The 24,408-nt window shown below is 35.0% G+C and overlaps 1 protein-coding gene across 3 annotated transcripts; it reads right to left on the bottom strand.

The window, feature by feature from the left end:
* Positions 1-2,376: 2,376 nt before the first annotated feature.
* LOC123528815 (neurocan core protein-like) lies at positions 2,377-24,408 on the bottom strand. Of its 3 annotated transcripts, none has more exons than XM_053521727.1 (9): positions 24,201-24,408; positions 23,674-23,756; positions 22,420-22,753; positions 13,939-14,049; positions 13,319-13,429; positions 12,673-12,773; positions 3,741-3,825; positions 2,902-3,117; positions 2,377-2,592 (listed from the first exon to the last, which is right to left on the bottom strand). In XM_053521727.1, the coding sequence occupies exons 2-9, from the start codon at positions 23,695-23,697 to the stop codon at positions 2,585-2,587; spliced, it is 990 nt and encodes a 329-aa protein (XP_053377702.1). In that variant the 5' UTR covers positions 23,698-23,756; positions 24,201-24,408; the 3' UTR covers positions 2,377-2,584. The 3 variants fall into 3 exon arrangements, with proteins under 3 accessions (XP_053377702.1, XP_053377701.1, XP_053377703.1); XM_053521726.1 differs by having other exon boundaries at positions 23,674-23,738; positions 24,201-24,407; XM_053521728.1 differs by having other exon boundaries at positions 23,674-23,738; positions 24,335-24,401.

The raw sequence follows: 24,408 nt of genomic DNA on the forward strand, positions 1-24,408 counted from the left end.
CTTTTGTTCGCTTACAATATTTTTTTTATAACTTTCCTTTTATGTTACTATAAATAGCTTATTTAGTAACTTTTTATACGTCCAAAGGGACGTATTATGTTATGACGCCGGTGTCCGTCTGTCCGTCCGTTAGCAATTTCGTGTCCGCTCTGTAACTCTTGAACCCCTTGAAGGATTTCAAAGAAACTTGACACAAATGTTCACCACATGGAGACGACGTGCAGAGCGCTTGTTTCGGATGACTAGCTTCAAGGTCAAGGTCACACTTAGGGGTGAAAGGTCATATGAGTGTGTTTCGTGTCCGCTATGTAACTCTTGAACTGCTTGAAGGATTTCAAAGAAACTTCGCACAAATGTTCACCACACTGAGAAGACGTGCAGAGCGCTTGTTTCGGCTGACTAGCTTCAAAGTCAAGGTCACACTTAGGAGTGAAAGGTCATATATGACTTTGCTGTGTCCGCTCTGTAACTCTTGAACTGCTTGAAGGATTTCAAAGAAACTTGGCACAAATGTTCACCTGACTGAAGCGACTTGCAGAGTGCATGTTTTGGATGACTCGCTTCAAGGTCAAGGTCACACTTAGGGGTCAAAGGTCATATATGACTTTGCTTTGTGTATATTGCTCTGCATTGCAGTGCTCTTGTTTTTATTTGGCAGAGCCCTTTTTTGTTCTCTTACAATAATTTTTTTTTGTATTACTTCCCTTATTTGTTACTATAAATAGCTTATTTTGAAACTTTTTTATTATTGGCCGTAGGGAAAAACCGAGACCACTTTTCTGTGGTACAACCTGGATGGTACATCCAATTTTTAGATGTATTTTGACATAACTTTACCTGGTAAGAATTTTTTGTGTACGAATATTCATTGCCATCCCTTGTAAAACATGAAAAGGTGAGTGTCATACATGTGTAACTATATTTATGAATTTTATTCATTCTCGGAAACGGAAATGCGCCGAAGAACGGCAGGTACTTATAAGACAACATGGTTCAATGTGGCTTGACTGCCATACTGGATTCAATACGAATTCATTTTCATTTATGGTTCAGTCTGGCTTGACTGACATTTTGGATTCAATAAGCATAGATTGCTGTACATGGTTCAATATATGGCTTGGCTGACATACCGAATTCAGAAAGAGTAGATTGCCATACATGGTTCAGTCTGGCTTGACTGACATACTGGATTCAATACCATTTGATTGTCATACATAGCTCAGTTTTGCTTGACTGACTTACTGGATTCAATAAGAGTAGATTTCCTTTCACGGTTCAATATGGCTTGACTGAAATACTTGATTCAATGAGGGTTGATTGCCACACATGGTTCAGTGTGGCTTGACTGACATACTGGATTCAATAAGAGTAGATTGCCATACATGGTTTAATCTGGCTTGACTGGTATATTGGATTCAATAAGAGTAGATTCCCTTTCATAGTTCAATATGACTCGACTGACATACTGGATTCAGTAAGTGTAGATGGCCATATATGGTTCAAAACGGCTTGACTGACTTACTAAATTCAGTAAGAGATGATTGTCATACATAATTCCATCAGTCTTGGTCGACATATTGGATTCAATAAGAGTAGATCCGTTACATGGTTCAATATGGCTTGACTGACACTGGTTTCAATAAGAGTAGATTGCCATACATGGTGCAAGGTGGCTTGACTGACATACCAAATTCAATACTTGTTGATTGTCATATATGATTCAAGGTGGTTTGACTTGCATACTGAATGCAATACTAGTTGACTGTCATGCATGGTTCATTATGGCTAGACTGATATACTGGATTCAATGAGAGTTAATTGTCATACATTGTTCAATCTGGCTTGACTGACATATTGGATTTAAATAAGGGTAGACTGCCATACATGGTTCAATGTGGCTTTACTGACATACTGAATTCCAAACTAGTTGATTCATAGTTCAGTCTCATTTGACTGGCATAATGGTTTCAGTAAGAGTTGATTATCACACATGGTTCAGTATGGCTTGACTGGCATACCTGATTTAATAAGTGTTGATTGCCATACATGGTTCAAAGTGGCTTGACTGACATACTGAATTCAGTTCTAGTTGATTGTCATACATTGCTCAATATGGCTTGACTGACATACTGGATTCAGTAATACTTGATTGTCATACATGGTTTAATCTGACTTGACTGACATATTTGATTCAATAACAGTTGATTGCCATTCATGGTTCAATCTGGCTTGACTGACATACTCAGGGCTCACACTGGCCACCAAAAACAATAATGGCCAACTTCTGAACCTTTGGCATAATTGTTTCAAGCAAAGTAAATATTTGTCTCTTTCCTTTTATTTATCTAAAATAACATATATTCAAAACAGACGGCAAACATTTTTATTCTTTAATGCTTTTATTATTGAGAATTTGGACAAAACAACTGAATATGTTTTTTAGAATTAAACAGAATACAAAGCAACTTTCAACAAAGATGTTAAGTATATTGACAAAATGTCAGAAAAATGCTTCAGTCCACTGACATATTGTGAAATACTTCCAGATGCTCCCATTTTCGTCCTCAAAAGTTATCTTCCTCTGCTAATTATCTGTAAAGAAAATAGTTAGAACCCATTTCAAAAGTTACTAATTTCTTTATGTATATAATAAACATACATGTAAATAATTTTAGGATGATTTACAATTTTAGCACACAGCTAATGTTAAAATGAAAGTAAGAAACTATGTTTTAAACAGACTGTATGAATATATATATATATATGTACTGCATCTGGTTTTGTTGAATCAGTTGGCTATTTTGACCACCTTCAAAAACAAAAACAACTGACAGGTCTGGCATGACAAAATAAGTTACCTATAAAACTAATTCACAAGGTTAAAACATTTCTAGGACTCACAAGTAGCATCCTTTTCACACATGTATACAAATTGCTTGTTACAGTCATCCTCGAACCAATAGTGGTAATTAAAGATAAAGGAGTAAACACAGTCATGATCAGTCGGAGTGTAGGAAGGAGCAAACAACGAAAGGAAAGACACTGGTTCCCCTGAATAATGCCATACAAAGTCGCCCTCATTCTGTATATCATTCAGTCCAATCCAAATATCGTCATCTTCAAAATTCAATCAGATAATAAACTTATAATTTACAAAATTATATAATTGTATTGCTTATCATTATTGCAGTAATTATGAGAAAACAGATATTTTACTTTTAAATCAAATTTAGATATCAACTGCACTCGACTGTTTTCATATTTTTCTATTATCAAACTATGTTATTGTTGTTTGTGCTCACTCTGCTTTTTAGGAAAGATCTATATATAACAATGTATATCTGATCAAAAGAACATCATAATGGATGAAGGTGTTCCCTGGAGTTTTACAACTCCGATAGTTTACACTTGTGGTACAGAGTCATAATAACCTTACCATGGGAATTTTACGCTCAGGTGAGCTAAAACCAAGCATATAAAGCGCTATAAACACAAAGTCATTTAACAGAACCAACTTTGATTTCTGTCAGTATTTAAAACCTAGATTTTTATATTTTGTATGTATACATCCACAGATCAAAGAAGGCTCATAAACTGAGATACACTCATTGCATGTCCCAGCTCAACAGTAAAACTTATTTACCTCCTACAACCATCCCCAGTCTTTTATAATACATTCCCAACCAAATGATAGCTGTGGCAAATACTATTTATAACAGCAATTAGACTGTCTTACTTACATTTATTAGCTATCATAAAGGTAAAATCCGCTTCTTGTTGACTCTGGATCTCTGCAAGATATCCACCTGTTTCATTGCAGGCAGCCTGATAATAATAAAGTGATAAGTTTGATTATCTTTGAAAATTGCATATTATTCATTTCATGATTTTATGTCATTTGTATTGTTTTTTCTCAATGCAATTTTCCTATTCAGATAAATTTTCATTTCAATGTCTGAAGCTCTGCGGTGAATACCATTCACATGGCCTGTCAACACTGACTCTCTCTCTCTCTCTCTTTTCAAATGAGATGAAAAAAGAGCCAATTATACTTCCATGTGGTGCTAATGATGACAGGAACTGCACAAAAAAAAGAGGATGTGTTGATGATTTACGTTCTGTAACAAATTTAAGACAGGCAATGTAGTTCCATTAGAAATTATTACATTTTTCGTATGCAGGTTGATCTGCAGATTGAAAGTAGTTCTTGATGCAAGGACTTTTGAAAGTTGGGAGATAGTAGCAGCTCAAACCAAAACTGGACATTTAACAATTGAACACTGATGTTAATGAGTTATTAGAGGAAAGCATCTATGAGAAAACAAAGATTTCAATATGACTTTTGTATAAATAGTCATGTCTATAGAACACCAGACAAATGGACACAGACAAAAACAAAACTGTGTCCCTTCCATTGAAAATATCTTGGACACATGATTATTTTGAATATTATCTTTAGAACATGTGGATCATACATTGTAATATCATAGCCATATAATATCATAGCCGTAATATAGTAACTGCTAATAAAAATTAGGCTATTTACGAGTCCATCAATAAGACTTTTAGCAATTTAATCTAAAAGCAACAAAATGACTTTTGAAAATAAAAGAGTACTTTCAAGTTTGTTATCATACTAATTGCCACATAGGTTACACAACTCAGTTTAATTCCAGAGTTAGAAGGCCTTGAAAACTCTTTTGAAATGGACAATTCTCCTCACATTAACACTCTGAAATCAAATGTGCGCTGGCTCCATCTCTAATTCTTAGCAATGCCTTTGCAGCAGTGGCTCCTCCTCTTGGAAAAAATGCATATAAACAGATGAAACTCGTCAAAAATCAAATAGGTTTAAGTTATAAAAGATATTTTTGCTAGCAAGATATAACGACATCACTGAAATCTCTAATAAATGTAAACTTGAGCTGCTTTTGAGAAAGCACATGACTCCAACAACTGCCTAATCATTTAGTGATTCAAAGTGGTTTGGTGGTTCCGATCAGTAATTTTTGGTAGGTCTAGATGGTTTGGATGAATGGTTCGAGTCAGTAATTCATGGACCATAATTCAAAAGTGCCTGGACCGATTTGGCTAGTTATCCAACTTGGCCGAGGACTTATTGGGAAACACATTTTGTTCAAGTTTGATAATGATCAGATGAGAAATGTTCGACTAAGAGTGCGGACAAGATTTGTGACAGACTGACAGGAATAAATCAATATGTCTGCCTCACCAGTGTGTGGTGGGAGATATAATAAGGGCACAATATATAGACAGATGTCCACTTTCGGTGAACTGGTCCTATAACCCAACATTCAGAAGTTCTCACTTCAAGTAATGCCTTCACACTGCAAATTGATCTGCATACATAACAATTATAACCATTCTGAGTGGAACTACGTTGTCCAATTTTATAAAGAAGGTCTTAAATTTCTTCGAAGTAAAAAAAACACAACCTCTATCTTTGTTTACTTTTCTCATATAGTTCTTGTTTTAGGCACCGCCTCTGAAATGTAATTGACTCTTAAACTTGGCTCCATCAAAGAGAGGGAGCCAATTTTTATATGCTATGATTCATAAAGCTATAACAGTGGTATCTGAAGTCCCATCAGCTGCGTCTGCTCAATAGATTTCTCTAGCCAAGCATTAGATACAATCATAACTTATTTCATTTGCACATGTGTACAATACATTGACTGAATTCTATCAAAATATTTAATTCTTGAAACAAGAATGGGTCTGTAGGACACAGGGTGTGACCACACTGGTATATCTGTCACAAGTAAGAGGCAATAATTCAAATGCTTGCAGTCTTAAGTGGGTATAGCCTCAACAAACATTTTATATAAAGGATTCATTATTCTAAGTCATATACTTTTTGACTTATGAGCATTACAAACAAAACTCGACTATTTTGGCTATTTCAAGGGCCATAACTCTGAAAAAAGCATTAAATTTCTCAAGAAGGATGCCAAGCTTTCAAGGTCACATCATGATAAAGACTCATGCAAAGAGTCATGAATTTACATCAAATACTTTTTGAGTTAGCAACGTCATTAGGTGAAAATGTGCAGTTTTGACTATTTCAGGGGCTATAACTTTAAAAATAGGGAATGAAGCCAAACTTAAAACTAGAAAATGCTTTTGTAAAAAAGCGCATGTCTCCCCCAATGCAAAGTCCTATAGGCAAGAAGTCAATAGGAGTCAGGAGTGAAAGTCAAAGAGACACTGATGGTTGGCTGCAATAGGGGTCATCTACTTGGCATGTCCAGTCATCCCGCTAAATTTCAACACTCTTGGCCTAGTGGTTCTCAAGTCACTGTTCAGGCTCCTGTGACCGTGACCTTTGATCAAGTGACCTAAAAATAAATAGGGGTCATCTAGTCTGCATGTCCAATCATCCTATTAAGTTTCAACATTGTAGGTCAAGTGATTCTCAAGTTATTTCCAAAAAATGATTTTACATGAACAGGCCACTGTGACCTTGACCTTTAATAGACTGACCCCAAAATCAATAGGGGTCATCTACTCTGCATATTCAATCATCCTATGAAGTTTCAACATTCTGGGTCAAGTGGTTCTCAAGTTATTGATCGGAACTGGTTATCAATGTTCAGGCCCCTGTGACCTTGACCATTAACGGAGTGACCCCAAAAACAATAGGTGTCATTTACTCTGCATAAACAATCATCCTATGAAGTTTCAACATTCTGGGTAGAGAGGTTCTCAAGTTATTGACTGGAAATGGTTTTCCATGTTCAGGCCCCTGTGGCCTTGACCTTTAACAGAGTGACCCTGAAATCGTTAGGGGTCATCTACTCTGCATGACCAATCATCCTATGAAGTTTCATCATTCTGGGTCAAGTGGTTCTCAAGTTACTGACCGGAAATTGTTTTCAATGTTCTGGCCCCTGTGACCTTGACCTTTCACAGAGTGACCCAAAAATTGTTAGGGGTCATCCACTCTGCATGACCAATCATCCTATGAAGTTTCATCATTCTGGGTCAAGTGGTTCTCTAGTTATTGATCAGAAATGGTTTTCAATGTTCAGGCCCCTGTTACCTTGACCTTTGACGGAGTGACCCCAAAATCAATAGGGGTCATCTACTCTGCATGACCAATCATCCTATGAAGTTTCAACATTCTGGGTGAAGTGGTTCTTTAGTTATTGATCGGAAATGGTTTTCAATGTTCAGGCCCCTGTGACCTTGACCTTTGACGGAGTGACCCCAAAATCAATAGGGTCATCTACTCTTCATGACAAATCATCCTATGAAGTTTCAACATTCTGGGTCAAGTGGTTCTCTAGTTATTGATCGGAAATGGTTTTCGATGTTCAGGCCCCTGTGACCTTGACCTTTGACGGAGTGACCCCAAAATCAATAGGGGTCATCTACTCTTCATGATCACTCATCCTATGAAGTTTCAACATTCTGGGTCAGGTGGTTCTCTAGTTATTGATCGGAAATGGTTTTCAATGTTCAGGCCCCTGTGACCTTGACCTTTGACGGAGTGACCCCAAAATTAATAGGGGTCATCTACTCTTCATGATCAATCATCCTATGAAGTTTCAACATTCTGGGTCAAGTGGTTCTCTAGTTATTGATCGGAAATGGTTTTCAATGTTCAGGCCCCTGTGACCTTGGCCTTTGACGGAGTGACCCCAAAATCAATAGGGGTCATCTACTCTTCATGACCAATCATCCTATGAAGTTTCAACATTCTGGGTCAGGTGGTTCTCTAGTTATTGATCGGAAATGGTTTTCAATGTTCAGGCCCCTGTGACCTTGACCTTTGACGGAGTGACCCCAAAATCAAAAGGGGTCATCTACTCTTCATGACCAATCATCCTATGAAGTTTCAACATTCTGGGTCAAGTGGTTCTCTAGTTATTGATCGGAAATGGTTTTCAATGTTCAGGCCCCTGTGACCTTGACCTTTGACGGAGTGACCCCAAAAACAATAGGGGTCGTCTACTCCAGCAGCCCTACAACCCTATGAAGTTTGAAGGTTCTAGGTCAAATGGTTCTCCAGTTATTGCTCGGAAATGAAGTGTGACGTACGGACGGACGGACGGAAGGACGGACGGACGGACAGGGCAAAAACAATATGTCTCCTGGGGGAGACATAATAAGAGGTGCACAAGTTTATTACATGGTAAAGATTCATGCATGGTTTCATCATTTAATATCAAAAACTTTTTGAGCTAGGCGCGTCAAAAGGTGAAATTGTGCATATTTGACTATTTCAGGGGCCATAACTCTGGAAATAGGGGGTGGAGGCAGTCGAAAAATGGGAGGTTTGCATGTTCATTTCATAAAGACATGTGCAAGGTTTCATCAATTTATAGCAAATACTTTTTGAGGTAGGCGCGTGACAAAGTGAAAATGTGCATTTTTTACTATTTCAGGGGCCATAATGCAGGAAAAAGGAGATGGAGCCGGACGAAAAATAGGAGGTGCACAACTTCAATTCATGATAAAGACTCATGCAAGGTTTAATTAATTTATATGAAACATTTTTGAGCTAGGCACTTCAAAAGGTGAAAATGTGCATTTATGACTATTTCAGGGGCCATAACTAAGGAAAAAGGGGTCGGAGCCAGACAAAAATAGGAGGTGTGCATGTTCATATCACAATAAAGGCTCAAGCAAGGTTCCATCAATTTCTATGAAATACTTTTTTGAGGTAGGCATGTCACAAGGTTAAAGTGTGCATTTTTGACTGCCATAACTCAGGAAAATGGGGGATGGAGCCGGATAATAAATAGAAAGTGCATAAGTTCATATCAAGATGAAGAATCCTGCAAGGCTTCATCAATCTATATCAAATATTTTTAGAACCAGGTGCGTCACAAGGTGAAAATATAATTTTTTTTACTATTTCAGGGGCAATAACTCTGAAGAAGGGGGCAAAACCGGAAGAAAAATAGAAGGTGCAAATGTTCATAGCTTGAGAAAGAATCATGCAAGGTTTCATCAATTTCAGGGTTGCCAATTAATTGGGGGAATGAAATGCCCTGACATTTCACTGACATTTTCCTGACTAAACCATACTTTTCACTGACCAACACTATCCTATTTTTAGACCTCCTCGTCCTCTACAGCAATCCGATCTATCATTCTATACTTATGCTTTGGAGGCAAGGGTTTCAGAGCCTTTCAGTTTTCAAAATTCCAAAAGTTAACATAAAAAAGAAAATTGATTCCATTTAAATTATGTTTTTACACATTCACACAAAATGTAGGATAAATACTGCTTGAAAACTGTGATAGGTATTGGACGTCCTAAACATCAACCCAGAATTTCATTTTTCCCTGACTTTTCTAAAATTTCATTTTTCACCGATCATTATCAAGATTTCTGTGACAATTCACTGACCTTGAAAAAAAGATTTCCTCGACTTTTCAAGGTAAATGGCAACCCTGAATTTTTATTAAATTCTTTTTGAGTTAGGCGCATCACAAACTTAGGATGGACAAACACATAGATGGATGCACAGACAAGACCAAAATTATATGCCCACCACCACTCATGGAAAGGAACGCAAGAATGTATGTACTGCAGTATGCAATAAAATGTCATTTCATTTTATTTTTCTTTCATAGGTGTAATACATTTAGATTCTATAATGATAAAAAAAAATTAGAACAGACTATTCAAACAAGAGCTATCAGAGGACAGCAACACTCGACTATTCAACAGCCTTGTCAGGTTAATGAATATTAAAGTCCAAAACGGGAATGACCTAGTGATATCACGAAAACGAATATTCTGACCAATTTTCATGAAGATTAGACCAAACTGTGGTCTCTTGCGAGTAAACAAATATTTTCTTTGATTTGACCTAGTGACCTATTTTTCTATTTTTATTTTTAGATTTCATCACGGCAGCCATTCTGACTAGATTTATGAATATCCAGTGTAAAATGCAGCCCCTATTGCGTACAAAAAGGCTTTTCTTTGATTTGACCTAGTGACTTAGTTTTTAACACCAGTTGACCAAAATCTGAAACTGACCTAGATCTCATCCAGACAAACAACCTGGTTGAATTTCATGATGATCAGGCGTAAAATGCAGATCCTGTTGCATACACAAAGTTTTTATTTGATTTGACCTAGTGGCCTTGTTTTATTTAGACCCCTGATGACCCATTTTCAAAACTGACCAAATTTTATGAATATCAACTGTAATATGTAGCCCCTATTAGGTACACAAGGTTTTTCTTTAATTTGACCGAGTGACATAGTTTTTGACCTTAGATAACCAATATCTAATCTTGACCAAGATTTTATCCAGACAAACATTCTGATCAGATTTCACGAATATCTGGTGTAAAATGCAGTCCTTAATGTATGGTGGCATATTTCTGCATACGATAACCACGAAAATATATAGAGCTTTCACGAAACTTTACAAACTTTTCACGAAAAGAATCTCTTGTTCTAAGAGGAAAAAATTCACGATTGTGCCAACTACTGCATACGATAACAAATACGGAATGAAGAGAAATAATAAAGGGAGTTAAAAAATACGTTGATTTTGAAACCCATCTGAATGTTATAATTAAACATCTATAAGTTCAAGACACTCTTAGGGGTGGTGGTCGGGGATTGAGATGGATATAACACACTTCATTCCGTAGAGGGGACTATTGGGTTATCTTTATGCAGTTCAGGGCACTACTTTGACATATTGTCTCGTTAACCAGATAAAACTTTCACGAAAACTTTCTCCTACTTTCACGAAAGTTTGTTCAAATTTTCGCAAAAAGTATTGTTTTTTCGCGAAAGTTAATAAACTTTTCATGAAAACTTTATGATTATCGTATGCAGAAATATGCCACCATATTAATGCATACACAATGTATTTTTTTTTGTTTGAGCTAGTGATCTTGCTTTTAATCCCAGATGACAAATATTCAAACTTGACCTAGATTTGATCTAGGAAATCATTCCTTCTAAATTTCATGAAGATCAATTGAAAAATACAACTTCTATCGCATACTAGTATTTAACCTAGTGACCTAGTTTGAGACCCCTGATGACCCATTTTCAAACTTGACCTAGATTTTATCAAGGCAATCATTCGAACTACATTTCATGAATATCCAGTGTAAAATGCAGCCCCTTTTATAAACACAAGGTTTTCCTTTAATTTGACCGAGTAACCTAGTTTTTGACCTTAGATGACCCATATTCAAACATGACCTAGATTTCATCTAGACCAACATTCTGATCAAATTTCATGAGATCTGATGTAAAATGAAGTCCCTATTGCATACACAAAGTTTTTCCTTGATTTGACCTAGTGTCCTAGTTTTTGACCCAAGATTACCCATATTCAATGCTGACCTAGATTTTATCAAGGAAATTATTCTGACCAAATCTCATGAAGATCAATTGAAAAATACAGTCGAGACTGCCTTAACGACCCCCTGAATTTAGCGACTCCCTGTCATATGCGACCCTATTTTATGCTCCGGGCGCAATTTACTATTAAAAGAGTCTGAATTAAGCAACCCCCTGCCTTACGCACAAGCGACTGTGAAATCAGGCTCCCGAATCGATATTTAGACGTTTTCAGCGACTTTGAGACGCTCCTCGCAAGATTTTACACGATAGAGTTACCGTTCTTTATCTCGCGTGAAGTTGTTTGAGACGAGAACTTATTTGTTTAAAAAAAAATGGCTGTTTGAAAAAGCATAAAAAAAAACTGTTTTCCACTTTAGAACAGCGTGTTAAGGCACTTGAATTACTCGATTAGGGAAAACCAGCGTATAAAGTCGCTGAAAAATTTCGGAGTCGGTGCAAAAATTAACTTTTTTTTCCTGGTGAAACAAAAATATGGCGGTATATTTAACGGGAAACGACGAAGTTAACACAGATTAAGATGCAGTCAATAATCGAATTAATGTAAATTGAACAATTAGTACACAAAAATATAAATATCATAAACCTCAGTGTGTAAATAGTTCAAATGGAACATTTTATTTTTACTGCTCCCCTTTATTTTCTTGCCAGATCATGAGCTTAAATTTGTTTATCAACATCACACGAATGATGCAAATTATTTGAAATTTATATTTTATCAATATGCAATTAAAGAAATAGTACTTAATCATTTTCCACTCCTACCTTAAAAAAGGCCAATATGTAAGTATCCGATATTCATGTACTTTAATTGGAAAAATATATGAAACCAGCGTCATCCTGTTAAGTGAGACTGTTTTAAGAGACTCCCTGTCATATGTGACCTTTTTCGCTGCTTCCCAAAGTCGGTCTCTTAAAACAGTCTCGACTGTACATCATCTATCGCATACACAAGGTTTTTCTTTGATTTGATCTAGTGGCCTAGTTTTTTACCCCCGATGACCCATGAACTTGGCCTAGATGTCATCAAGGAAATCATTCTGACCAAATTTCATGAAGATCAATTGAAAAATACAGCCTCTATCGCATACACAAGCTTAATGTTTACAGATGACAGACAACAGACGCCGGACACCGGACATCAAGCGATCACAATAACTCAACTGAGCATTGAGCATTGCTCAGGTGAGCTAATAAAAACACAAAATTTAGAGACTATTATGTGTCATTTAATTAGATAGAATTTTATGCTTTTAACTTGTTAAGTATATAATATTATGTGAAAAATGATAACATACAACAGCTGATAGCCAATCTAGCCCCCTGTCACTAAGATAATAACAGCTACCACTGAAAAAGACCCATCCTTCTTCTGGACATGGTCCAACTGCTTCAAAATCTGTAAATAATGACATATCTATCCTGCAAACATGGTTCAGCTGCATTATTTCATCACGAGCGGGAACCTGGGTAAAACCACCGACCTTTCGTAAGCCAGCTGGATGGCTTCCTCACATGGAGAATTCAACATCCCAAATGATGCTCGAACCCACATCAATGAGGGGCAAAATCCTAAGCTTTTAAAATGCCATTCAGTTTCAAAGTTATATTGTCAGATGACAATGTGAATAATTTATCCTGAAGAGGATTATTCAATTTCCTTCATAAGATCTATTTTTGTTGTCCAAAATAAAACATTTTATTATACATACTGTTCAATTCAGTTTTAATAACGGCACTGTGGTATAACTTCTACGTTTAAGTTAATAGGGTATATTCTCATTAAAAAAATGCAATCCTTACTTTACACTATATGAGAACAGAAACAAAGTAAATATCGAGTCAGTCTGTTCACATCTGTAAAGATGTCATATACAATTCTTACAACAAAATCAAGAATCAAGGCCCAGTCAGCAACAAAATATTATATAACAGCACAAATACCTTCACAGTTCCTCCCTTTAAATCCATCACTACAACTGCATGTGTAATTGTCTCCAACCTCTACACATGTACCATTATTCTTACAAGGGCTTGTGCTACACATGTCCAATTCTGTATTATAGAAATATGTTATTTAAGGATTCTTCTGGAATAGAAGAATTCAACACCCTAAGTGAGGCTTGAACCATATCATTGAGGGGCAAAGCCCAAAGCTTTTAAAATGTCATTCAAAGTTATATTGTCAGATGACAATGTAAATAATTTATCCTGAAAAAGATTACTTAAGATAAAACTATGATTCTTACACTTTGAACACATCATCATTTGTTCAATTTCCTTCATAAGATCTATTTTTGTTGTCCAAAATAAAACATTTTATTCTACATACTGTTCAATTCAGTTTTAATGATGGCACTGTGGTACAACTTATAGGTTAAAGTTAATAGGGTATATTCTCATTAAAAAATTGCAATCCTTACTTTACACTATATGAGGACAGAAACAAAGTAAATATCAAGTCAGTCTGTTCACATCTGTAAAGATGTCATATACAGTTCTTACAACAAAATCAAGAATCAAGGCCCAGTCAGCAACAAAATATTATATAACAGAACAAATACCTTCACAGTTCCTCCCTTTAAATCCATCACTACAACTGCATGTGTAATTGTCTCCAACCTCTACACATGTACCATTATTCTTACAAGGGCTTGTGCTACACATGTCCAATTCTGTATTATAGAAATATGTTATTTAAGATTCTTCTGGAAAAGCCATTTATGAATGATATCACAATGTTTCCTTCAGCATTCTTGAGTTATCATCTGGAAACTGTGAACTTGACCTACTGACCTCAAAATCAATAGATTCATCTGCTGTACATGGGCAAACTCTCTATCAACTTTCGTGATCCTATGCCCAAGCATTCTTTAGTTATCATCCGGAGACTGTTTCACTGTTCCGGGTCACTGCGACCTTGACCTTTGACTTACTGACCTAAAAATCATTAGGGGTCATCTACTGGTCATGACCAACATCCCTCTTAACTTTCATGATACTAGGCTCAAGTGTTCTTGGGTTATCATATGGAAACCATTTAAATGTTCAGGATCACTGTGACCTTTGAGCAACTGACCTCAAAATCAATAGAGTCATCTGCTGGTCATGGCCAACCTCCTATCAGCTTTCATGATCCTAGGTCCAAGGGTTCTTGGGTTATCATCCAGATACCATTTAACTGTTCCTGGTTGCTTTGACCTTGACCTTTGAGCAACAGATTTCAAAATCAATAGAGGTCATTTGCTGGTCATGACCAACCACCCTATCAACTTTCATGATCCTAGGCCCAAGCGTTCTCGAGTTATCATCCAGAAATAAATTATTCTATGGACCAATTGACACATATATGACCCATTTTCTGTCCAGTTTGCCAGGAACCTACATATTGTAAGAATTACTTACCATCTCTTTCAATGTGTACCCGAGTTGTAATATTTCTAAAGCTTTATGGACAGGCTATGAATTAGTTGTAATATTTTTAAAGCTTTATGGACAGGCTATGAATTAATTTGATATTTTTCAAAGTCATCAAACTTTCAAAACATATTAACAACTTTGACATGAAAAGAGCGGGGTTTAGTGTCCCTTGCCAACTTTGACTTGAAAAGAGTGGGGCCTAGTGCCCACTCCGGCTCTATCTTCCCTGTATATTTCACTTATAGAATTTCATTTTTTTTTCAAATTTGCCTAATAAACAAATACATTTTTACAAAATAATTCTAAGTACGAATAGGCGGAGGACTAAGCTCCTTTCATCGCTTACAATCTCCTATCTTCCCCGAATTTCATATTTTTCAAATTTCGCCATTTACAAAATTACATGCTTACAAAAAAAAAAAAAAAAGAGTAAGATATGGCCGGGGACGTAGCCCATTGCATCACTTAAAATCTCCGAACATCCTCGTATGTTCTCCTTCTATCATCAAAGATAAAATTTCATATTTTTTTTTCAAATTTCACCACTTACAAAATTACATTCTTACAAAATAATTCCAAATACGAAAAGGCCGGGGATTTAGCTCCTTTCGTCTCTTACTATCGCCGATCTTCCGCGAATGTTCCCCTTCTTCCATGATCTAAGATAAAATTTCATATTTTTCAAATTTCGCCACTTAAAAAATTACATTCTTAAATTACCACCAAGTACGAAAAGGCCGGGTACTTAGCTCCTTTCATCTCTTACTATCGCCGATCTTCCCCGTATATTCGCCTACTTCTATGATCTCTGATAAAATTTCATATTTTTTTAATTTCACCACTTACAAAATTACATTCTTACAAAATAATTCTAAGTAAGAAAAGGCCGGGGACTTGGCTCCTTTCATCTCTTACTATCACCGATCCTCCCCCTATGTTCCCCTTCTTCTATGATCTAAGATAAAATTTCATATTTTTTCAAATTTCGCCACTTACAAAATTACATTCTTACAAAATAAAATAAGTACGAAAAGGCCCGGGACTTAGCTCCTTTCATCTCTTACTTTCTCCGATCTTCCCCGTGTATTCCCCGTCTCCTATTATCTAAGAAAGCCTTCTGAATGGCTCTGTAAAGTTAATAACTCACTTCAAAATCGCGATCCATTTAATGGAACACATTCCGTTAGCGATCCATTGCAACCATTTCTTGATTGTTTCAATGGATCACTAATGGAACACACTAACAAACACCAAAAAAGCTGTTTTGACAGTGTTTATAAGGTGTTTTTATAGTGTTTATTAGAAAAAAATTTTGTTTGGGTTGGAATAATTTTGTAAGAATGTAATTTTGTAAGTGGCGAAATTTGAGAAATACGAAATATTATCTTAGATTATAAAAGAAGGGGAATATACGGGGAAGATCGGAGATAGTAAGAGATGAAAGGAGCCAAGTCCCCGGCCTTGTCGTACTTAGAATTATTTTGTAAGAATGTAATTTTGTAAGTGGCGAAATTCGAAAAATATGAAATTTTATCATAAATCATAGAAGTAGGCGAACATACGGGGAAGATCGGAAATAGTAAGAGATGAAAGGAGCCCGGCCTTTTCGTAAAGCTAAGTCTTCGTACTTGTAATTATTTTGTAAGAATGTAATTTTGTAAGTGGCGAAATTTGAAAAATATGAACTTTTAGCATAGATCATAGAAGGGAAAGATACAGGGAAGATCGGAGATAGTAAGAGATGAAAGGAGCTAAGTCCTCGGCCTTTTCGTACTTAGAATAATTTTGTAAGAATGTAATTTTGTAAGTGGCGAAATTCGAAAAATATGAAATTTTATCATAAATCATAGAAGTAGGAGAAGATTCGGGGAAGATCGGAGATAGTAAGAGATGAAAGGAGCTAAGACCCCGGCCTTTTCGTACTTGGAATTATTTTGTAAGAATGTAATTTTGTAAGTGGCGAAATTCAATAAATATGAAATTTTATTACAGATCATAGAAGTAAGGGAACATAAGCGGGAAGATGAGAGATAGTAAGAGATGAAAGGAGCTAAATCCCCGGCCTTTTCGTACTTAGAATTATTTTGTAAGAATGTAATTTTGTAAGTGGCGAAATCCGAAAAATATGAAATTTTATCATAAATCATAGAAGTAGGAGAACATACTGGGAAGATCGGAGATAAGAAGAGACGAAAGGAGCTAAGACCCCGGCCTTTTCGTATTTGGAATTATTTTGTAAGAATGTAATTTTGTAAGTGGCGATATTAAAAAAATATGAAATTTTATTATAGATCATAGAAGTAGGGGAACATAGCGGGAAGATGAGAGATAGTAAGAGATGAAAGGAGCTAAATCCCCGGCCTTTTCGTACTTAGAATTATTATGTAAGAATGTAATTTTGTAAGTGACGAAATTGGAAAAAATATGAAATTTTATCATAGATCATAGAAGTAGGGGAGCATAAGCCGGAAGATAAGAGATAGTAAGAGATGAAAGGAGCTAAGTCCCGGGCCTTTTCGTACTTAGAATTATTTTGTAAGAATGTAATTTTGTAAGTGGCGAAATTTGAAAAATATGAAATTTTATCATAGATCATAGAAGTAGGCGAACATACGGGGAAGATCGGAGATAGTAAGAGATGAAAGGAGCCCGGCCTTTTCGTAAAGCTAAGTCTTCGTACTTGTAATTATTTTGTAAGAATGTAATTTTGTAAGTGGTGAAATTTGAAAAATATGAACTTTTAGCATAGATCATAGAAGGGAAAGATACAGGGAAGATCGGAGATAGTAAGAGAGGAATGGAGCTACGTCCCCGGCCTTTTCCTACTTAGAATAATTTTGTAAGAATGTAATTTTGTAAGTGGCGAAATTTGAAAGATATGAAATTTTATCATAGATCATAGAAGTAGGCGAACATACGGGGAAGATCGCAGATAGAATAAGTCCCCGGCCTTTTCGTACTTAGAATAATTTTGTAAGGATGTAATTTTGTAACTGGCGAAATTTGAAAAACATGAAATTTTATCATAGATCATAGAATAGTACTTAGAATAGTTTTGTGAGAATGTAATTTTGAAAGTGGCGAAATTTGTAAAAATATGAAATTTTATTATAGATCATAGAAGTAGGAGAACATATGCGGAAGATTGGAGATAGTAAGAGATGAAAGGAGCTAAGTCCCGGGCCTATTCGTACTTAGAATAGTTTTGTAAGAATGTAATTTTGTAAGTTGGGAAATTAGAAAATTATGAAATTTTATCATAGATCATAGAAGTAGGAGAATACGGGGAAGATCGGAGATAGTTAGCAATGAAAGGAACCAAGACCCCAGTCTTTTCATACTTGTAATTATTTTGTAAGAATGTAATTTTGTAAGTGGCGAAATTTTAAAAATATGACATTTTATCTTAGATAATAGAAGAAGGGGAATATACGGGGAAGATCGGAGATAGTAAGAGATGAAAGGAGCTACGTCCCCGGCCTTTTCCTACTTAGAATAATTTTGTAAGAATGTAATTTTGTAAGTGGCGAAATTTGAAAGATATGAAATTTCATCATAGATCATAGCAGTAGGCGAACATACGGGGAAGATCGGAGATAGAATAAGTCCCCGGCCTTTTCGTACTTAGAATTATTTTGTAAGAATGTAATTTTGTAATTGGCGAAATTTGAAAAACATGAAATTTTATCATAGATCATAGAATAGTACTTAGAATAATTTTGTGAGAATGTAATTTTGAAAGTGGCGAAATTTGTAAAAATATGAAATTTTATTATAGATCATAGAAGTAGGAGAACATATGCGGAAGATTGGAGATAGTAAGAGATGAAAGGAGCTAAGTCCCGGGCCTATTCGTACTTAGAATAGTTTTGTAAGAATGTAATTTTGTAAGTTGGGAAATTAGAAAATTATGAAATTTTATCATAGATAATAGAAGTAGGAGAATACGGGGAAGATCGGAGATAGTTAGCAATGAAAGGAACCAAGACCCCAGTCTTTTCATACTTGTAATTATTTTGTAAGAATGTAATTTTGTAAGTGGCGAAATTTTAAAAATATCACATTTTATCTTAGATAATAGAAGAAGGGGAATATACGGGAAAGATCGGAGATAGTAAGAGATGAAAGGAGCTACGTCCCCGGCCTTTTCCTACTTAGAATAATTTTGTAAGAATGTAATTTTGTAAGTGGCGAAATTTGAAAGATATGAAATTTCATCATAGATCATAGCAGTAGGCGAACATACGGGGAAGATCGGAGATAGAATAAGTCCCTGGCCTTTTCGTACTTAGAATTATTTTGTAAGAATGTAATTTTGTAATTGGCGAAATTTGAAAAATATGAAATTTTATCATAGATCATAGAATAGTACTTAGAATAATTCTGTGAGAATGTAATTTTGAAAGTGGCGAAATTTGTAAAAAAAAATGAAATTTTATTATAGATCATAAAATAGGCGAATATACGCGGAAGATCGGAGATAGTAAGAGATGAAAGGAGCTAAGTCCCTGGCCTTTTCGTACTTATAAAAATTTTGTAAGAATGTAATTTTGTAAGTGGCGAAATTTTAAAAATATGAAATTTTATCATAGATCATAGAATAGGCGAATATACGGGGAAGATCGGAGATAGTAAGAGATGAAAGTAGCTAAGTCCCCGGCCTTTTCGTACTTAGAATTATTTTGTAAGAATGTAATTTTGTAAGGGGCGAAATTTTAAAAATATGAAATTTTATCATAGATCATAGAATAGGAGAATATACGGGGAAGATCGGAGATAGTAAGAGATGAAAGTAGCTAAATCCCCGGCCTTTTCGTACTTAGAATTATTTTGTAAGAATGTAATTTTGTAAGGGGCGAAATTTTAAAAATATGAAATTTTATCATAGATCATAGAATAGGCGAATATACGGGGAAGATCGGAGATAGTAAGAGATGAAAGTAGCTAAGTCCCCGGCCTTTTCGTACTTAGAATTATTTTGTAAGAATGTAATTTTGTAAGGGGCGAAATTTTAAAAATATGAAATTTTATCATAGATCATAGAATAGGCGAATATACGGGGAAGATCGGAGATAGTAAGAGATGAAAGTAGCTAAGTCCCCGGCCTTTTCGTACTTAGAATTATTTTGTAAGAATGTAATTTTGTAAGTGGCGAAATTCGAAAAATATGAAATTTTATCATAGATCATAGAATAGGCGAATATACGGGGAAGATCGGAGATAGTAAGAGATGAAAGTAGCTAAGTCCCCGGCCTTTTCGTACTTAGAATTATTTTGTAAGAATGTAATTTTGTAAGGGGCGAAATTTATAAATATTAATTTTTTTTATCATAGACCATAAAAGGGGTGGGCGATAGTAAGAGATGAAAGGGACTAGGTGCCCTGCATTTCCTTAGTTAGAAATATTTTGTAATAATGTAAGTTTGTAAGAGGTGAAATATGAATATATGAAATTTCATCATAGAGAATAAATGAAAGGGACTATACGGGGAAAATAGGAAGGGGAAGAACAAAACAGGGAGATTCAAAGTGGTGCACGTCTCCTCTTGTCTCCATCGATGTATAGACAGACTTAAAATGCTATACCGATTCAGACTCGTGACGGATGGGCTTTTACAACTTGCCATTATTATTTCTAATTTCAAAGTCCATTGTAAGTAATTCTTACAACATGCGCTCTTCTGGCGAACTGGACAGAAAATGAGACATATCTAAATTGACATACGGACTGACATACCGTCCGACCAACAGACCTACCGACCGACCGACATCTGCAAAACAATATACCCCACCTTCTTCGAAGGGGGGCATAATTACAATAAGATAAGTTTCTAAAAAGAAGATTCTAAAGGTTTGCACTATAAATGTGTAAGGAAAATTGATTAAGTTCTCTGTTATTTACTTTGTAATGAAAAAGCAATCTGAAGAAAAGTCTTGATAGAGGATCATAAAAGGACATCTGCATCAAACATTTCTCTCTTTTTTTTCACACTTTCTGTTTGACAAAGAGAATAAAGGACCAGAACCCCTTGTCCCCAGGTGTTTAGACGCTTCTGCAAAATTTGAACAGTTTATTAAAGAATCTTTTATACCCATGACAAACTGCTATATTGTGAGTGCTACCAAAACATGTTGAGAAAAACAAAACTTCTTTTCGGATTGAAGCTTCACACACAAACTAATAATTCACTTCCATAAGGTTACAAAGCAAGCAATATCGGCAAAACTGATAAATGTTCCCCGATGTATGCAGAAAAAAGCATAAAAGCAGAATTCACTGACCGGGCACATACCTCATCCTTGCAGTGAAGCTTCAAAAAAGAAGTTTCTTAAAAAACAGGCTAGTAGCTGTTTGGAAAAGCACTAACAAGATATGTGAATTTTCCTCTTTGAAGTGTAGCCTGAATTTTCATTGAATATCAGATAGAGGTTGCAAAAGAATACTTTGGACAAGGAAAGCACTACATTACTGTTGAATATAGTACTGTTGAATAATCAAAGGGAAATAACTCAGTGAAAAAAAAACATCAGACAGAAAAACAAAAATAATATAATGCATTTCTTGAGAGTGAAGCTTAGCTTCCTATGATGTTTTACTCAATGCAAGTGAGTGATTGCTGATGAGTACTTCACACACAGCAAAATTACTGATTCTATAGAACACTTATCTTGATGAATCATTGGACAAGATCAGTGGAAAATCATTGTACCAGAACATAAAGATTATAATTATGCCCATCTCCTCTTCTTATTAAGTAATGCGTTATTCCAACCTGAGTGGTTTCTAAGAAATATTACAGACAAGAAATGATGGATGGACAGATACACAGCTGGACTGATGAAGCAGCCACAATATACACCCCTTTCCCAATCAAGGAGCATAATAATCCACTTCCCTATAAGAATAAATCCTCAAGGTTACAACAAAAATTACTTCCCTTTGCAATATAGTCAGAAGGTTACAACAAAAATTCTTTCATTTTCAATATAAAATCAAAAGGTTACAACAAAAATTACTTCCCTTTTCAATATAAAATCAAAAGGTTACAACAAAAATTACTTCCCTTTTCAATATAAAATCAGAAGTATAAAATCAAAATGTTACAACAAAAATTACTTCCCTTTTCAATATAAAATCAGAAGTATAAAATCAAAATGTTACAACAAAAATTACTTCCCTTTTCAATATAAAATCAAAAGGTTACAACAAAAATTCTTTCACTTTCCAGAATAACACTAGACTGTAACCTCCCCTTACAAGGTAACAACCTTAATTCACTTCCCTTTTCAGAATTAAACTTAAAGCATACAACTTAAATTAATTTTCCTTCTCCAGAATAAAACTCCATGGTTACAATCTCAACTATTTTCCTTCTCTCTCCATAAAAATCTCACCTGCTCACCTAAAAATTCATTTCCCTCTGTGGAAATCAACATATTGCTTATCATTTAAATTCTTTTCAATTGCCTTGTGTCAGAAAATCATTTTATGATGTATGTCTGAAACATACGTGTCTAATTTCATTTTCTGAACAATCAGGCATTTTAATTAATTCTTTCTAACAAACACAACACAGTTCATATCTGCTAATATTACCATTACATTTTTCAAAATATGCACTTACCACCTGATTCCGAGTCTGATGAACTTTTATCTTTCTTTGAGTCTGATGAACCTTTATCTTTCTTTGAGTCTGATGAACCTTTATCTTTCTTTGAGTCTGATGAACCTTTATCTTTCTTTGAGTCTGATGAACTTTTATCTTTCTTTGAGTCTGATGAACCTTTATCTTTCTTTGAGTCTGATGAACCTTTATCTTTCTTTGAGTCTGATGAACATTTATCTTTGTTCGTGTCTGATGAACCTTTACCCGATTCTGTGTCGCTTGGAATGGGCTTGGCATTTGCAACACTCTCAGGTCCTGTTAGACAGGTTAAAGCACATGCTAAGAATATAACCTGAAATATAAATAACAATATACGAAGCAAACAGAACAAGCAGATTTCAGGTAAATGGTATTCCCCATAATATATGATAAAGTTTTACCCTTAAAAATGCATTGTCTGCAGAGAAAAAGCACTTGCATGCAGCTTAATTTTGGACATTATGAAAGCTACCGGTTATACCGAGTTTAGTTGCATTTTTTCATTGCTAACTAAATTATCGATCGAACACAATTTCCTATATTTAGTAAGCATGACTTTGACACACGCTACCTAAACTACAATCAAAAACATTATTCGATTTAAATGCTTCCTATCTAGCTGGTTTGGTTTGCTTATCTCATTTCTAACTGAAATTATTATAAGGCAACGGCAGTCGGTAACACCAATGGATGCTTCCTGAATGGGGAGGGGGGAGGGGGGGGGGGTTGCGGGGGAATTCAAAAACAGGGTCATACAGTTATGGTTCTTATTTATTGCACTTCCTCTCAAAGACCTTAATAAATGTGTTAAGTATAAAGTCAATCCTTTATATAGTTTCCAAGTTATTCTCAGGACAATCTTTCATACATAAGGGAGATAATAAAAATTGGGTGATCTATAGTTACTGTTTATATGTACTGCACTCCCCCTCAATGTGTTCTAAAAGAATTTGAAGTTTGAAAGAAGCATCTTTCATAGTTAAGGAGAGAATTACTCTGGACAAACTTTTTAACACAAAGTTTTGTTATAAGGTGGTGATTATATTGTTTGAAAACAACAGGAATGACCACTTAAAAACAAAGACTTGTGTGTTCTAAACATTAGTTTATATACTTTTTTAATTCACCAATTTCTAATGACTACATGTTTATTGAATGCAAATTGAAAGTTACTGATAACGTTCATTCTCTAACAATTGTTCATTAATCAAATTATATATAAACACAACTTACAGCACAATATAATATCAGTTTCATGGTTGATTACTAAGTGAACAATTCGTCTGGCTTTAGGATATCTGTAAAAAGATGTATTGCTGAAAATAGAAGGAGGGGCATGTCCCTGACTCCGATGATAGATGGCTACACACTGGTTTTTGCAAAGCTGATATTATTTCATGGTGTTATTTTAATCGGGCATGCAAACTTATTTCATATTAGATAAATATTTTATTATATTAAATAGACTGTTACTGACTGAAAGGTATTTTGTCTCCAATGTTATAATTATTATCTTTTTTGCCGCTGAAATTAAATTATTTTCAAGTAAGATGTTATTTTGAATGCTTCACTAATTTAATCTTTATTGAAAATCATTTTGACAACTTTAATATTAAAATAATTATATAAACCAGTAGGTTTAATAAAAAAATAACATTTTCCTGAACCATAAGTGCTGAATCCCTGCAAAACAAAGAACAAAATTACTTTAGCCATTAATATGAAACATTAAAGAAAGAAAACAAGAAAAGAAAACTTACCTTTAAAAAGATATTGAAGACCGATATGATTTCTGTTGCTAGGAAACAATCCTAAAATATTTTAAGACACACTGTTTGTCCTAAGTAAAATATAATTTTAAAGAAATATATTAGAAATATATTCTTGAATTTACCAAAGCTAAAACGAATTCTGCGTCCGGCTGCAATGGTAGCAAGTAGTGAAATGCTCCTTTGCATGTTCGTAATA

The sequence above is a fragment of the Mercenaria mercenaria genome, chromosome 13 (genome assembly GCF_021730395.1).
Source record: "Mercenaria mercenaria strain notata chromosome 13, MADL_Memer_1, whole genome shotgun sequence".
NCBI lineage: Eukaryota > Metazoa > Mollusca > Bivalvia > Venerida > Veneridae > Mercenaria > Mercenaria mercenaria.

What these genes read in the sequence shown, in the direction of transcription:
- LOC123528815 (XM_053521727.1), bottom strand. Translation starts at nt 23,697, where the DNA reads ATGAAACTGATATTATATTGTGCT. An exon ending in AACTGATATTATATTGTGCT is followed by an intron (nt 22,754 to 23,673) that starts GTAAGTTGTGTT and finishes TTTATATTTCAG; the next exon opens with GTTATATTCTTAGCATGTGC. An exon ending in ATCAGACTCGGAATCAGGTG is followed by an intron (nt 14,050 to 22,419) that starts GTAAGTGCATAT and finishes TCTATAATACAG; the next exon opens with AATTGGACATGTGTAGCACA.